Source organism: Cynoglossus semilaevis, chromosome 8, assembly GCF_000523025.1.
Source record: "Cynoglossus semilaevis isolate Cse_v1.0 chromosome 8, Cse_v1.0, whole genome shotgun sequence".
Classification (NCBI taxonomy): Eukaryota; Metazoa; Chordata; class Actinopteri; order Pleuronectiformes; family Cynoglossidae; genus Cynoglossus; species Cynoglossus semilaevis.
Window position 1 is genome coordinate 15,964,236 of NC_024314.1, and position 15,425 is coordinate 15,979,660.

The 15,425-nt window shown below is 40.1% G+C and overlaps 1 protein-coding gene across 6 annotated transcripts in view; it reads left to right on the forward strand.

The window, feature by feature from the left end:
* Window positions 1-15,425, forward strand: part of celf2 (cugbp, Elav-like family member 2) — a 148,972-nt gene that overhangs the window by 107,630 nt on the left and 25,917 nt on the right. For 3 of the 6 annotated variants that reach the window (XM_025057533.1, XM_025057534.1, XM_025057535.1), the window contains exons 1-2: window positions 11,078-11,161; window positions 13,288-13,422. In XM_025057533.1, the coding sequence (XP_024913301.1) occupies window positions 11,131-11,161; window positions 13,288-13,422 (166 nt within the window). In that variant the 5' untranslated portion in view covers window positions 11,078-11,130. Of the gene's footprint in view, window positions 1-407; window positions 491-10,950; window positions 11,162-13,287; window positions 13,423-15,425 lie in introns of those variants that run through there. The other 3 variants (XM_025057536.1, XM_025057531.1, XM_025057532.1) reach the window with 3 other exon arrangements.

A 15,425-nucleotide genomic window follows, 5' to 3' on the forward strand; every position in this document is an offset into this window, starting at 1 on the left:
TATAGCTCTTACATCGTTGTCCGTCTGTGCCGGTCCACTGCTGCCTCCTGTGGTCAGTTTCAGATGCGGCCATTTAGGCAGCAGTGAAAACTCCTGTGTCGGTTTGAGGCTGAAGCCGATGGGTTTCCTCTGTAGAGCAGAGATGATTCAAGCACTTATAGTCACTTACCCTCCCGTGTCACGACTGCAGAGTGTGTGAACAGACGACAGGCACGGACTGAAGATGCTGCTGTTGAAATGAATCCAACCTGGTTTTGTTTCTCTTCTTCCTTTTCTCCCTGATGTTTTTGCTCCTTTATGTTCACGCTGCATCTGCTGACAGGTGATGCTCAGCAGAGGTGGAAAGTAAATACTTACATCTGTCTCTCTCTCTCTCTCTCTCTCTCTCTCTCTCTCTCTCTCTTCAGGCTGCTGTTTTGTCACATTTTACACCAGGAAATCTGCCCTTGAAGCCCAGAATGCACTGCACAACATAAAGACCTTAACAGGGGTGAGTGAGTGATTCGTCCGTCTTTCTGCTCGATCTCATGTCGTTTGAATATGTGTTCTACCGCTCTGCATTCGTCAGAGTTCCAGTGACGAAAAGTGGAAACGGTTTAAGGTTCAAGTGTTGCACTTTGTTTCCTGACTCACCCAGGAACGCTGCACCTCCCAGAGGTTTTTCCTTTAACAAAATGACTATCCTCAGAAACACTGGTTCCCTAGTGTAGCGGTAATCATGTCTGCCTTACATGCAGAAGGTCCTGGGTTTGAGACTCACACTTTGAATTTCCCCTCAAATAAGGGACAATCAGTCAAAATCAGTTTGTTATTCTATCTTGTGCCATTGGTAGCACTAATGCTAACATGCTAACATCAAAGGTGGAACTTGTTTTTCTTCCCCCTTTACATTCAAGTATGCATTTAGCAGACGTGTTATCCAAAGTCGTCTTCAAGAGGAGGTTTAACGATCAGGCTACCTCTTGACAACAGACCACGAGTTCGGAAAGCCGGGTTTCCAGAGGGTGAGGGTGCGAAGGTGGAGACTGAGAAGGAAAGTTCTAGGACAGGAGCTGCTCTCTGAAGAGCTCAGTCTTCAAGGTCTTCTTAAAGATAGTCAAGGACGCCCCTGTTCTGGTAGATACTCGGTACGTAGAACATTCCACCAGCGGAAATGTCCCCTGGACTGTCGTTCGAAGGGGTAAGAACTACTAGACAACATCACCCTGGACAAGTGGATGGTCCTGGGTCTGACTTAGTACTTTATCAAAGTACTTACGTTGGTTGGAGCAGACCTGCTGTTAGGCTAGCATTAGCGATTTGAATTTGATGCTGTTAGCTATGGGTAGCCGGTGTCGTTTGATGAACAGAGACATGTGACATGTACTCTGTTTTACTCATGTTTTACTTCATGACTTTATAACTCATCCCTTCATCTCTCCTACATGATACACTAATAAGTCAAACAGTGAAACTGCATTTTCTAAAAACCTTAAAGCTAGCAGCTAAACGACCAACGACAAAGCTAAAGGGTTGTTCAAGTGACGCTGGATTGTGTTCAACATCTGATATAAACTTAAACGATCTCTAAATTAAGATTGCTGCCCCCTATTGATGGAACATCCAGTAATCTTTCCCCGATATAAGGTCAAATTAGGTGAGAGTTGTCATGAACAGACCTGCGTTCGGTCACACCCAGTTTGACTGATACAGCTTGGGTTTTTTTTTTAGCACCTGCACATCTTTTTACAACCACCGCGCCCATGCAAAGCCTGCTGATCACGACTCCTCCGTTATTGTTCCCTCCTGACTCCCAGAGCAGCGATTTAGGAAGTAGGTCGATGCTTCTTCTCACTCCTCTGTCAGTTTCAGCCCCGGTTGAGTTTGTTCAGTCCCTCAGATCCTTCCGGCTCCTGAATTTGGCTGCGCTGGCTAACTGGAGCCTCATCAGTGGAAGGCTGAAGGGTCTGGACGCTCTTTGCTTCTGTCACTTGGATCAGTGATAGCCCTCCTGGGTAGCCCTAGGAAGGATGGAACAAATCCCACCCTCCCTTTTCCACAAGCATTATATCTGAAGGTTTTTTTTTTTTTTTGCTCCCCGATTTGTCGCGAAGAGTGTGTTATTTTGTACAGACTCACCGTGTTAATTGCTTTGTGGCCCAAGTGTCTAGAATTTGCTCAGTTTTCCTGGTGCTGTGAGAGTTGGCTGCTTGTTTCCCCATTGGAGGTGTGAAGATGCCCTGGGGAGGGCGCCGCAGTCACTGCAGCACTTTGAGGATTAAAGGGGCATGTAATCGTCTTCTTCTCTTCCTTCGTTGCGACACTCTCTCCTTCCCGTCTGTATTCTGGTCGCTGCAGCTGCTTCCGCTCTCATTATCGTGAATTGTGGTTGCGAATACAAGTGTTTTTCACGCGAGGTTCCACCAGGTTGACTGGACGGATTTTAGTGAAAGAATTTAAAACTCTGCTTCAATATCAACGTTTCTTCTTTGTTACCACCAAAGTAAAATGATGCAACCGCGTCCACTTGGCTTGATGTTTCGTTTTGGTCCAAAACTAAGGCCCGGGGGCTGGATATGGCCCATTTAGCTTTTTATCCTGGCCCGACAAACTTTTCCAAATTATATAATTATACATTATACATATTTTCGTTATGCTACTGCCTCTTCCCTGCAGTACCCACGTTTCCCCAATAGATTGCGTAGAAAATGATAAAAAAAAAACATTTTATAATTTTAGTCTTTATGCACGACTTTTACATGTCAAACATCAACACCTCACAGAGACAGAATGTTAAAAATCAATTCAGGATTTTCTTTCTGTCTTTCTATAAAGTCCTGGTAAAGTTCAACACAAATGAAAGAAAAAGTCTTAACTTTGTCAGTTGGCTCAGTCAGCTAACTGTGAATCTGGTCATTGGCTTTTCTTTATTCAACTCATTCCACTGGCAAACATGTGGCTGTCGCCATCTTGTGGAATCGACTGAAAATGCAGGCAGTAGACAAAATGAAGGCAGCCATTACTGTAAGACCGGGTAGGAGTGGGCAAACTGTTTGGCTCACGGCTCAAAATGAGGCTCAAAATGTTGAAGACAATTCTGCACATTTGTGCCATCTAGTGGCATTAACTCAAATTACAATCAATTCATTGCAATTCTTGAAACAGAAGGAATTAAATCGGTCTTTACCATTTACGGTTTGACGGACCGTATTAGAAAGCCCAGTGGGCTGTATCTGGCCCACGGGCCGTAGTTTGTCAGTCAACTCCTCTTTATTCTTCACAGTTATGAACGTCCCATGTTGAGGAGCTTGAAACTATTGGTTGAACAGGTGACAACACTGATCACCGGGAGAATGTGTGCGTAATCATGGCCTACAGTATTAACCCTGACGGATCTGGACAGGAAGACGCAGCCGACGGTCGCTTTTCTAATAAAGTCTGGTACTGATGGACGAATACGAATCGGAGCGGCAGAATCAGAGGTGACACGATGACAGATCAGTGAAGGGAAGAGCCTTAAAGTCATTCACTTTAAACAGGCGCCACGGCAAATTCAAAATGACCCCGGACAGTAAAACCCAGAGGAGGAGGAGGAGGAGGAGGAGGAGGATGAAGGAGGAAGCTGCAATAATTGCTGAGTGAAGTGAGTGCAGACATAAGCAGAGGTGAACAAAGGTGATGAGCGGACGGACAGAATAAAAAAAGATTGTGTTTGGAGCACTTCAGAGAGCTGGAGGCCAAAGTAATAAAAACAGCCACAGTTAAAAACCAATAGCTGCTTATTAACTTCCACACTCTGTCGGCTTGTAAAAAGCCCGTGGAACAATGTTTGTATTGGCACTCGCTCTCACCTCCACTCACCCTGTTTATACTCGGGGAAAAAAAAAAAACACACACACACACAGACAGACACAGATGTGGAGAAGAAAAACTGGACAGAGGCCAAAGAGGAAGAGAAACAAGTGCAGACTGGCAGCCATGTTGCTGCAAGAGTTCTGTTTTCACGTTTAAAAAAAAAGAATAAAAACAGAACAAAGAAAAGACGTTCATTGACGAACTGATTCTAAAACGGACAAAATGACAGAATTGGAATTTTATTTCTCATTTTTATTTCTACACTCCTTATTTATTACTCCGTATTTCCCCCTTATTTATTTAGATTTTTTTTTTGCTTTCTCAATGTTTTTACGTTTTATTTAGATTTTATATTTATTTTATTTATTTATTTATTTATTTTTTTATGTGGCGTTTTGTTGCCCCGTATCGGTGTTTTTACGTGGCGTTTAAAGAACAGTGGCCCCAAAAAGGTCTTCCAGCCGTACTTTTGACACCACCAGAGCTTTTGGCACTTGATTTTAATATTAGTTTTCTAATAATTTTCTCAATTTTCTCCTTCCATTCATTCTCGTTTCACTCACTGGCTGTGAAATCTGTGCCTGTTTAGTTGAACACCAACCAGATATACTCGGGGAATTGAGTAAAGAACACACGAAGATCTTCTTCTCCAAAATCTCTCTCTTTTTTTTTTTTTAGTGTTTGTAGCTATCTGCTGCCACCTAGTGGACGACTATCTAATTGTTCTGATTGTCACTGACACAGACGGATGTTATTTGTAAATACTGTTGAATCATTTGTACTTTTCCTTTGTTAAACTGGGGCAAAAAAAACAAAAAAAAAACAGATTTGATCCTGATCCACAGAAAAGTGGTTTTTTTAACGTCTCGTTGGGGGGGGGCAGAGGGGGGGCAGAGACCGTGCACGTGCACAGGACCCCCACCATAAATTGCAGAAAAACACATCCTGTCCCTGCTGTGATTTAAAGCGGGGAGACAGGAAACACACACAGATTTTCCACCAAACTGAACTCTTTCATTAGCAGCTGTCACATGTTTAAACGCCTCACTGTCGTCCCTTTCTTTTTTTTCTCCTCCCCCTAATGCCTAAAGTGGGGGGGGGGGGGCGGGGGGGCGCCCCCCCCCCCCGCCTCTAAATTCCTATGAAAACATGGGGAAAAAAAATATGAAGGAAAAGGAACAAAGACCAAATGAGAGACAGGAGTTCATCCTGTCTCTCCTTCTTCCTCCTCTGTCTTTTTTCCTATCTCTCTCTCTCTCTCTCTCTTCTTCGTTCTCCCCTCACCGACATTTCTCTTTTGCTCTTTCATTTTTTACTAAGTAAAAAAAAAAAGAAAAAAAAACAAGATAAAAAGCTTTTTCATTCACGTGTTCTCAAGGATTTTCGTTCCGAGAGTAAAGGCAGAGGGAGCTGAGTGATGATGAGAGTGCTGCTGGTTTCATATAAGTGTGTGTGTGTGTGTGTGTGTGTGTGTGTGATGCTTTAGGCAGCAGTAGTTGAACACCAACCCCCTCCAAACTCCAAAGACTCTCCTCCGCCCACGTGAGTGGATCAGAGCGTTTGTAGAGCTGCAGGTTTGAAGCTGCTCTGTGTGTGTGTGTGTGTGTGTGTGTGTGTGTGTGTTCATTTGTTTATTGTGTGATCTCTGACGAGGGGTAAAGGTTAAAGGTTACTAAAGTCATTTCCAACCAAAGATTTTTACTCAGGGCTTGACAAATTCTGAAGTTCCGTCTGTGTTTTAGGAATTATAAAATCTTTGGGATTTCTGTTTTTTTTAGATTTGAATTATAATAATAATAATAATAATAATAATAAAGTACTACCAAAAAGAGTGTCTTTGATATAAATTACAAAAATGAAATAGAACTTAACTTAAATTTATGCAGGAAAACCAAGCAGCGAGTGGTGGTTAGCTAAACGTTAGCTAACTTGTCATAAAACAACAACCAAACCGTTTGATTCCTCGAAATGAACTGAAAATAAACTGAATCATCAAGTCCATCTGAGCTGCTCACGTTTCACCATCCAGTTTGAAGTTTTTTCGCAAACAAAGATGGCGCGTGACCGGCCACGCATCATGCGTCGAACTTCGCAGTGCTAACGCGGTGAGGCTAATAGTATCATAATTATATAAGTTTTGGGGAATTGTGGCTGCGTCAACGTCTACGTGTTCTGAACTTTAGCGCTGAAGTTCGAACGAAACAAACTTTCCATGTTTGTTTTTTTTTTTTTTCCTCACGTCTTCAAGCAAACTTGAAGAAATACGAACGCTCCCTTTAAATCAATCTGTAAGCGCGGTGCATACAGCCACACACACTCACAGGTGTATATATATAAAACATGGCTGCCTTAACAGCCGTCTTCATAAATCACTTGTCCGAGGCCTCACCTTTCAGCTTCTTGCGTAATCTCCTCCAGGCTAAAACACATGAATGTTTCATGACACACGACTTTGTAGCAAATGAGACGTTTAACACCCGACACCGCCGCAGTTTCCCTTCGCTTTGAGGTCTCTGCGCCCCCTGCTGCTGAGGTCGGGGGGCTGTGCTTTGGTCCGAGGTGAATCGGGGGAAGTTAATCAGCCGATTTGTCCGTCACTCACCTCGGAGACTGGCGGGGAAATGGAGACGTGAAAAAAAACCAAAACACTAGGACTGGAAGTGTTGCTTGAGAAAAAGCTCAAATGCTGGTTTTATAAGAAGAATGATGATTTGATTCAGTAGTAATGAAAGGAGTTTGTAAATTATTTCGTAGCTCAATTTCTCAGTTTACCTCAGATAACGGCTGAGACGATTCTTTTTCAGCTCTCAAATCTGTTTCTGTCAAAAGAAAGCTTTATTTCAACCACTTCACAGGTCAAGCCGTCTGATTTTATGTTTGTGTTAGACAGACTTTTTAAACAGAAATGAACGGAGGGAAAACATTCAAAGTGAGAGCTGCCAGGGGGAGCTAGGGAGTTTTTGACAATTGCAGGCAAGATAAGAAAAAAAAAATGCAAAAAATATCTTTTCAGGACCGTGAACGGGGCAACGGCCCAACGACCGTAATGGTTGGATTCTCAAGTTTCCAACGGTACCTGAATGCAGCTTGTGTGACAGCTGCAACTTCAGCGTGACAAAGTCATAATCCGCGTAGACCTGGGTGGTTTTCACGCTGCTCTGCTCCTCGCATGGTCGCTAATTTATTGATTATTAATTTATGATTTTTCTATTTGAATTTTCTTCTTCTAAACAAGTGTAATAATTAGTGAATAATGAATAAAAGTGATCAAATGCGTTACTAAAAGTAAATGTTTCTTCGTGTACGTTATTGTCGTTGGGTTTGCAGAGCTAAAGTTCATCAGTGCTAATTAGAAATGAATGAAACCGTTTTCCCGCCGTTTTTTTTTTTTTTTTTTTTGGTTTTTCTTCGACTTTCATCGACACGGAGAGGGAATCATCCTACAGTAGTAGTTCATTCATTACAAATGCCACACAAACACGCACGCACGCACATACACGAGGTCCCTTGGCGTTGTCATTACAGAGTCTCATTATCAAAATCAATTCAATTAACGGGTGTAATTGCTACAGTGAAGCCCAAATGTTAACAGAAACAGAACTGAAGGAAGACAAAGACAGACAGCTCCCTCTGCCTCGGAGTGTGTGTCTCTGTGTCTGTGTCTCTGTGTGTGTCTCTGTGTGTGTGTCTGTTGTGCTTGAGTTTTTTACAATATGAATACAGTCATAACTTGTTTCCTCCCCGACTTCTCTCTTCAATCCAAATTAGCCCTGGTGGTTAACCGTAACAATGCTAACCACGTTAGCTCGGTCGTTCCTGCTAAGTCTAAATGAAATTAGTTAGCTCACGCTGTCAAGACGATTGTCTGCAGTGATGAAATGATTGGAGATTAGCCTGGCTAACAGTGTTAGCTGACAGCATTATTAATAACATTTGGGGGTTTTTTTTAACCTGGTTTTTCTTACTTTATGTTATTTCTTATCTAATAATTTCTCTTTTTTTTTTAGCTAATCTGATCTTTTTATGCAGGTTTGTATCCTAATTTGTAGAAAAAATGGTAATTGTATGCTTTTTTTTAAAACGTATTATTAACGTTTGAAAAATAGCACGAAGCCTGTCTCTTATGCTTTTTTTAAAAACGTATTAATGTTTGAAAAATAGCACGAAGCCTGTCTCCTGGTAGTACTGTTCAGAGAGGATGCCTTGTCATGCTGCAGGGAGCAGAGTGCAGGGTGGCAGCGGTGGCAGCCATGATGGATTTTACCTGTCAGTAACAGGTCAGTCTCATAATTCAGGTAGAGCAGCTGATGAAATGTCAGCCACCTTTTCTTTTTCTTTTTTTTTTTTTTTCAAATGTCTGTTTCAAAAAAAAACACACAGAGAGAAAATAAACACACAGAGAGAAACGGCAATGAACCCAACACTTCCTAAATGTTAACGACTGCTCTCGGATTTTACATCTTCAGAACCACTAACACGTCAGTGTGTGTGTGTGTGTGTGTGTTTATCCACACACCTCCCTCTGTTAAAATATGACGCTAAGCTAATGGTTCAAAGTCAGACAGATGGACCTCACAGTGGGGGTCTAGAACTGGAGACGCACACACACACACACACACACACAGTCTACTCCAGACTGCTACAAAAACAACCTCAAATTGATACATTGGCAAACTAGACGATAACAATTTAAACTAGCCTTTCCTTCTTGTGTCTAATTTAATAACACGCAGTATTTTGCTGAGACATCTCTTGGCTGAGTAGTATTTACGCTACTGTTGTTAATGTTAGCTATTGTTGTGAATGTTAGCTATTGTTGTTAATGTTAGCTATTATTCTGTTTAACCTTCCTCAGTATCAGGGCTAGGTTATTTTTTTTTGCAAATTTTTCTTTTTTTTGCTAACCGCTAATATTTGGCTAGTCTTTAGCTTTTGCTTATTTTCTTTTTCTAGGATCACCTAATTATCCTTTTTGTATGTTCACGTGATTTGTGAAAATCCGATTTATTAGATGTGAAGTGCGATCATGAGCACATGCTATCATTTAAAGTCTAGCTTTTCTGTTGCAGTCAATGTTATTGGTCATTAAGCGTTTCATTTAAGAGGTAACATTTACCGCAGCAACATTTGTGCGTGCGAAATGCTAAAAGATGTATCTATCAAATTGATTAGAACTGTGTAATGGCGCATAAACAGGCGGTAGAACGGATTGTTCAGTTTTTTTCTGAACATAATAATCGGACTCATTTCTTGTTGTCATTACTCAGACTATTACTCTCGTGTTGATAAGCTCCTCTTCCCAAACTAAGAACACGATTCGAGCTGAGGTTATAAAGAAGGAAGATAATTACGTCCTTGCAGACTTTACCAAATGAACAACTCTAACTTACCACGGAAACAAATGAAGCAATACTTGGCAGTCAATGTGTTTTTAGACGTGAAGACATAAATTCTGGCAGATTTTACAGCAGGTTAATAAATGTTAGCGCTGTTAGAGCAGCGAAGAGGAGCCGTTATTCTTCCGATAAGTACTTCCCGGAGAAAAACGACCACAGTGAGACAGGCGTGACGAAGACCGGGGCTTGTTAACGGCAGCCTCGTCGGTTCCAACTTCCTGTTTACATATTAGTATCGAAAAGGTCAGGGTTTGAGAAGGAGCCCAATTATAGATGTTTTGCGGAGCGGCAGAAATGCAACACTGATACGGATACTCACAGAACAACTAGTACTGACAGTAGTACTGGATCTGGAATTGATACTGTTGGTATCTGATACTAGCAAATATGTTAACTGCTAATGAAACACCCGACGCTGGAACTACTAACGATGTAAATACTGATACTAACACCAGTACTTATAACCTTTATATCATTATATCATAACGACATTGCTACCAGCGGTGGTCGGTGAAAAATACTCTAGGTGGAGCTGTGCCATTTTAATATTTAAGGAGATAGTAATTAGTTAGTTTTGGATATTATACATTATTACATATTTACACATGCACACTAAGCTGTTGACTGTTACATTAGCGACCCCTTGTGGCGGAGGTGAGCACAGCTGAGCACATGAAATGGCGCAGATATCCACTCAGTCAACTCGGGGCGACTGATTGGATACATTTCTGTTGCACGCGCATATCTCACGTCGGTCATCAATTGGCTGCGCTAGCGCGCTGGCTGGTTCTCGCTGCTTTTCCCCGTAAATATAAGAATTTATATTTTATATAAATGACACGTTCTGGTGAATTTAATCAAAATTAGTGATTATTTATAAATCCAAAATACTAGGCAGGGCGGCGCCAACGTACCTGTTATGGACCTCGCACTCATCCTATCCTGGAACTGATGTTCAGACTAGAAACCGGAACTTATATCGGTTCATTTGTGATTGTTTTGCTTTACTGCCCTCTAGCTGTGATTCCTAGTACTGCAAGTATTGTTGTGGTTAGTAAAAGAAAACCTAAATAGTCGGTTGTCCTTCCTCCAGGTACGATCTCAGAACAGCAACATTGTCACCAGCTCAGCTTTCACCCGCAGAACTGTGTTTTTTTTTTTTCCTGTCCGATTTTCTTCTTATGTGGGATTTTTTTACGAGCGTGAGCGCACCAAAGACTCCCTGGATTTTTCCAGAATCCTGCTGAGCGTCTAATGAACAGCAGACTGCTGCACTGTGGAATTCTGGATAAGCAGAGGGAGAGGAACGACATCCCTCTCAGTGGGACGTTAGTCTGATCAAACGTGACCGCGCTGCCAGCAACACCCAGACAGACCAAAGTGTGTGTGTGTGCGGGTGTGTGTGTGTGTTCCACAAATGGTTGTTGAGGGTTTGTGTTTTTCCTACACAGATGTACAGACTTTAAAAACAAATGACTCATTATTTATACCTGGCTTCCAGCTTTTTCACCTGGTTTTTTGGAGTATGTTTTTGTGAACGAAGTATCTGCTCCGATGCTGATACCAAGATGTTCTTTTCTCGGATTTAAAAATATGCTTTCTTTATATATTTATGGAACGTTAAAAAAAAAAGCATATAATAGGGTGCCGAGAAACGAGACGTGGTGTTCTGTGAAAAAAAAGTCAGGAGTGGCAGAGAAGCATGTGAGGGTGGTGAAGGACATTTCTAATCTGTGGTGAGAGCAGTTGCAGGAAAATAACTGTTATATTTTTACGCAAGAAATCGAGATTTCTGTTTCTGTATTTATGGAAAAAAAATGTAAGACAATATTTGCATTTATTGATATTTGGGTTTTGTTTGTTTGTTTGTTTGTTTGTTCAGAACCACCACCCAATTCAAATGAAACCTGCAGACAGTGAGAAATCTAACGGTAAGTTGTTTCTACACACACACACACACACACACACTCACTCACACACACACAGGTGCATAAAAACTGGTGCATAAAAACGCAACAATAGACTTTTTGAATTTGCTTCGTAATGGCTGTCTAAGTGGCAGACGTGAGGGGGAAAAATAATTCCTGGGCGAGCGAGGGAGGGAGGGAGGGAGAGAGAGAGGGAGAGAATGCTGATGTGTGTAAATATATTTTTATATGATTAATTATTAAAGTGTTTCTGCAGAAGGTCAGCTTAAGATGAATGCTTTTGGCCTCATGGTGAACCAGTGGGCCTTCTCTGACACGCACACATGCACACGCACACACGCACACACACGTACTCACACAGTGTCCTCAGATAACCCAGGTTATCACCGAGCCCCTCTCTCTCTCTCTCTCTCTCTCTCTCTCTGTCTCTGTCTCTCTGTCGTTTGTCTCAGTCTAACAGTCAAGGTTTTAGAATCAGTGAATAAACAAACAGACGAAAAAAAACCCAAGTGTCGGCTGCTGCTTCAAAACAGAGTGTAAACATATACGTCACCTGCTTATGACTGACATTATTCAATGTTTTGTCTAGGGTCGGCTGCTGCGTCAAAACAGAGTGTAAACATACACGTCACCTGCTTATTACTGACATTATTCAATGTTTTGTCTAGGTCACTTGTGTCAAACTTAAGGCTCGGGGGGCCAAATGTGGCCCGCCAAGTTGTTTCGTGTGGCCCGCGGGAGCTTAGAAATCATTTAGTGAAGTCCATGCAGCAGAGTTTCTTGACCGAAGACATTGAAGTTTTTTTTTAATCACACAGCAAAGAACACTATATTTTAGCTTAAATAAATAATAATTGATGCAGAAACATGTATTAGTCTGTTATGGAGCAGTTACATCTATCTTTAGACTCTAACCTGTTTGAATCAGAGTCTGAATGACTGTTATTTTAAAACATTGCCAGATCATCTTTAAATAAAGAAAGTCAATGGATATTGATGGCTGGATTGTCTTTGAATGAAATAAATTAGTAAAAATTTAGTACATTTTTTCACTGTGTCCCACTGCGGCCCGGGACCAAATGACCTATGGACTGGTACTGGTCCGCGGACCAGGGGTTGGGAACCCCGTGATAGTCTTACATTTACAATCGGCCCTTCAAGGGGAACTGTAATGCTGATGTGGCCCCTGGTGAAAATGAGTTTGACAGCCCTGGTGTCTCTTGGTAGTCGTAATCACTCTAGCATTAGCATTAGCATTAGCATTTTTTACAAGATGTAATGAAACCATAAAATTACGGAAAAATAAAACGCCAAAATCTATGGTGAAAATCATTATTTACGGCCTCCTATTTACTGCCCCCTGTAGTCAGTTTGTGTCTGTGACATCTGAAAAATAAAAAATAACCATTTTAACCACAGACTCTCTCAGTGGAAATTCCTGTGTAAATGGTTTTCAAGCTTCAGTTGCCTGTTGTGAAAGTCTGTTCAGCTGTGAGGTAAAGATATGGACAGATGCTGAAGGAATGAAAAACTGTTCGTCGTCTCACTTGTCGCTCTCTTGCCAATTGTAGCCACTGGTGGCTCCGCAGCTTTACTGAAGGTTTATCGTCTTAAATCCTCTTTAAGGACCAACGAACCAATTATGAAATGACCAGTGTGATGGTGATTCAGCCTGTGATTCAGAGGTTGACACGACCGAGCTGTTACTGTCAATCAAATGTAATGGCTACCATTAACATGCTATTGATTTGCCTTAGCACCGTCGCTCCAGCTGTTGGTTTGGTGTCTGTGTTTCCTGAGGCAGAATAAGAGAAATGACTGAACTAAAGTTTGTTCACACTTCCATAGAAGAAGACAGAGATTTTTAGATCAGAGGAATTAAAGTGAACTGGATTAGCATTGAATGAAGTGAACTAAAAAAAAATTTTTTTTTTTTAAAAATCTGTTTTATATTTATAATTTTTATATATATTTTATGTATTTATAAAATTTTACAAAATTTTATTTTTTTCCCCAAAATATTTAGAGATGTGTATTTTTTTTATTATTATTTTGTAATTCACGACTGTCAGATTCACTCATTCGCTGGACATTTCCTTTTCTCCATTTCCTCCTTTTTGCTACTGTAGCCGTGGAAGACAGGAAGCTGTTCATCGGAATGGTGTCAAAAAAGTGTAACGAGAACGACATCAGAGTGATGTTCTCAGCTTTCGGACAGATTGAGGAATGTCGGATCCTGCGAGGACCAGATGGGCTCAGCAGAGGTGAGTGGACCAGCTGGAGTCTGTCCAAAGGTCCGGCTGTAAAGTCCGGACCGAGGGTGGGAGCAAAGGAACTGGTCCATTTGTAATTTATACACTTTGTTACTACTAGACTCTAACGATGTGAGTTTTATACCAAATACTTTTTTAACCTATTTCTTAAAATGTTCTATTATACCTTCTTACAGTAGTTTTATCAAATGTTGTTGGGGAGGGTAATTCAAATTATCATTTTTTTACTTTTTTATTTACAAAATTATTAGCATTTCTGAGACTAATAGTTGCAGTATTCTTTAATAATTGTTTTTTTTTTGGCCAACATTTTTTGTTGTCCAAAATGATAATTTTTTTTTTTTTGGCCATTTAAGTATTTTTTTGTTCTTTCTCAAGGAACTTTATAACATTTTTTGTTGTCCAAAATGATAATGGATGACTTTCTTTTTTTTTTTTCCAGATTCATTGATCATTTGTTAGTTTATATTAAACTGGGCATTTTTAACTTTTTAATATTCTTAACTTTTGATGATGTTTCAAGGATACATATAGAAATGTTATATATATATTTACATATATAAAATATACATATAAATATTTTTGGGGGGGGTAGATTAAAAAAAATCAAAAATAGCTTTTCATGCCAAGGAATTCTACAGATGTTTGGATTTGGAGATAGACAAGAATCTTAGCATTTCTTGTAAAACATTGTCCGCCCATCACCTGCTCTTACCTCTTAGAGGTCGAACGGGAGTCAAACTGGAGTTCAGTTGAGTAAATACAAAGTCTGGAGAACCATTGAGGTCTCTGAGGCGTCCCAGGTCCTTTAAACCGAAATATCAACCAGAGCGGCGACGTCCCGACACTTGTCCTGCTATTAATAAAAAGTGGATCTGCAGCAGTGGACGGGGATCGGGGTCCGCGGGGATTTAACCCACTTTTAGTTCGCTGCTGACGACAGAATGCGGCCCGTCAGGTATTTTTAGCTTCGCTCCTGATTCTCAGCCAAGAAAAAGTAATTATGTATCAACAAGTCAGAAAGACACGACCGAAACCTCACTTTGACAAAAGTCATTTTCAAGGTAAACCAAAAGTACATCGTCAGGATACGGTATTTTAAATAAAATACTCTATCAATGTAAAATACTCTATCCAAATATATAAATCATATTGGTCAGTCTACAGTCCCTCGGAATAAAATATGATCACCACTGAAATTCCACTAACTCCATAAAGCAACATTTTGAGTTATATATTTGTCTTGACATTTTTTCCATATTATATAATAATTCCATCATTTTGATTAGTCCCAAATATATAAATAAGGTAAATATATTTATATATATATATATATTTATAAATAAATATATACACATTTATGACTGTATGTGTGTAAATATATCTACATATATACATATATATGTATATGTGCCACACGCCATTTAATTTATTATTATTATATTATTTAAACCACATTAAATATGCATGAATATTTTTCAATGTTTTTTGTAATAATAGGGATGTTGATATATTAAGCATGATTAATTGTAATATATATATTATATATTATAATGATATCAATATATATCATTATATATATATACAGTATGTGTGTGTGTGTGTATAATCACCATCATTAATCATGCTTAATATATCAATATATGTGGGCCATAGGCCATATTAAACATATTAAATATCCATGAATATTGAGTAATAAATCAGGAGGTTTTGTACAACTCTCAGCTTTACTCTCAGTTATTTCGGTGTCCTACTTTTCAACAGCTAAAATGACTGTCTGGTCATAGCTTTGAAGCTGAATTAGTGAGGTCACATGAGACTTTTTTTTTAATCTGTAGACAGTAGAAAAGCTGGCTGTTGTTGGTTCTGTACTGAACTGTTAGACTTTAACTTTTTTGCTGATTCTCCTTATACTGCGTTACTTATCTACTACTAAAGACAGTCTCTGAGACGGTCTGTGAAACTTCAGCGTGGTCAGATTTGTCACAAAGAGC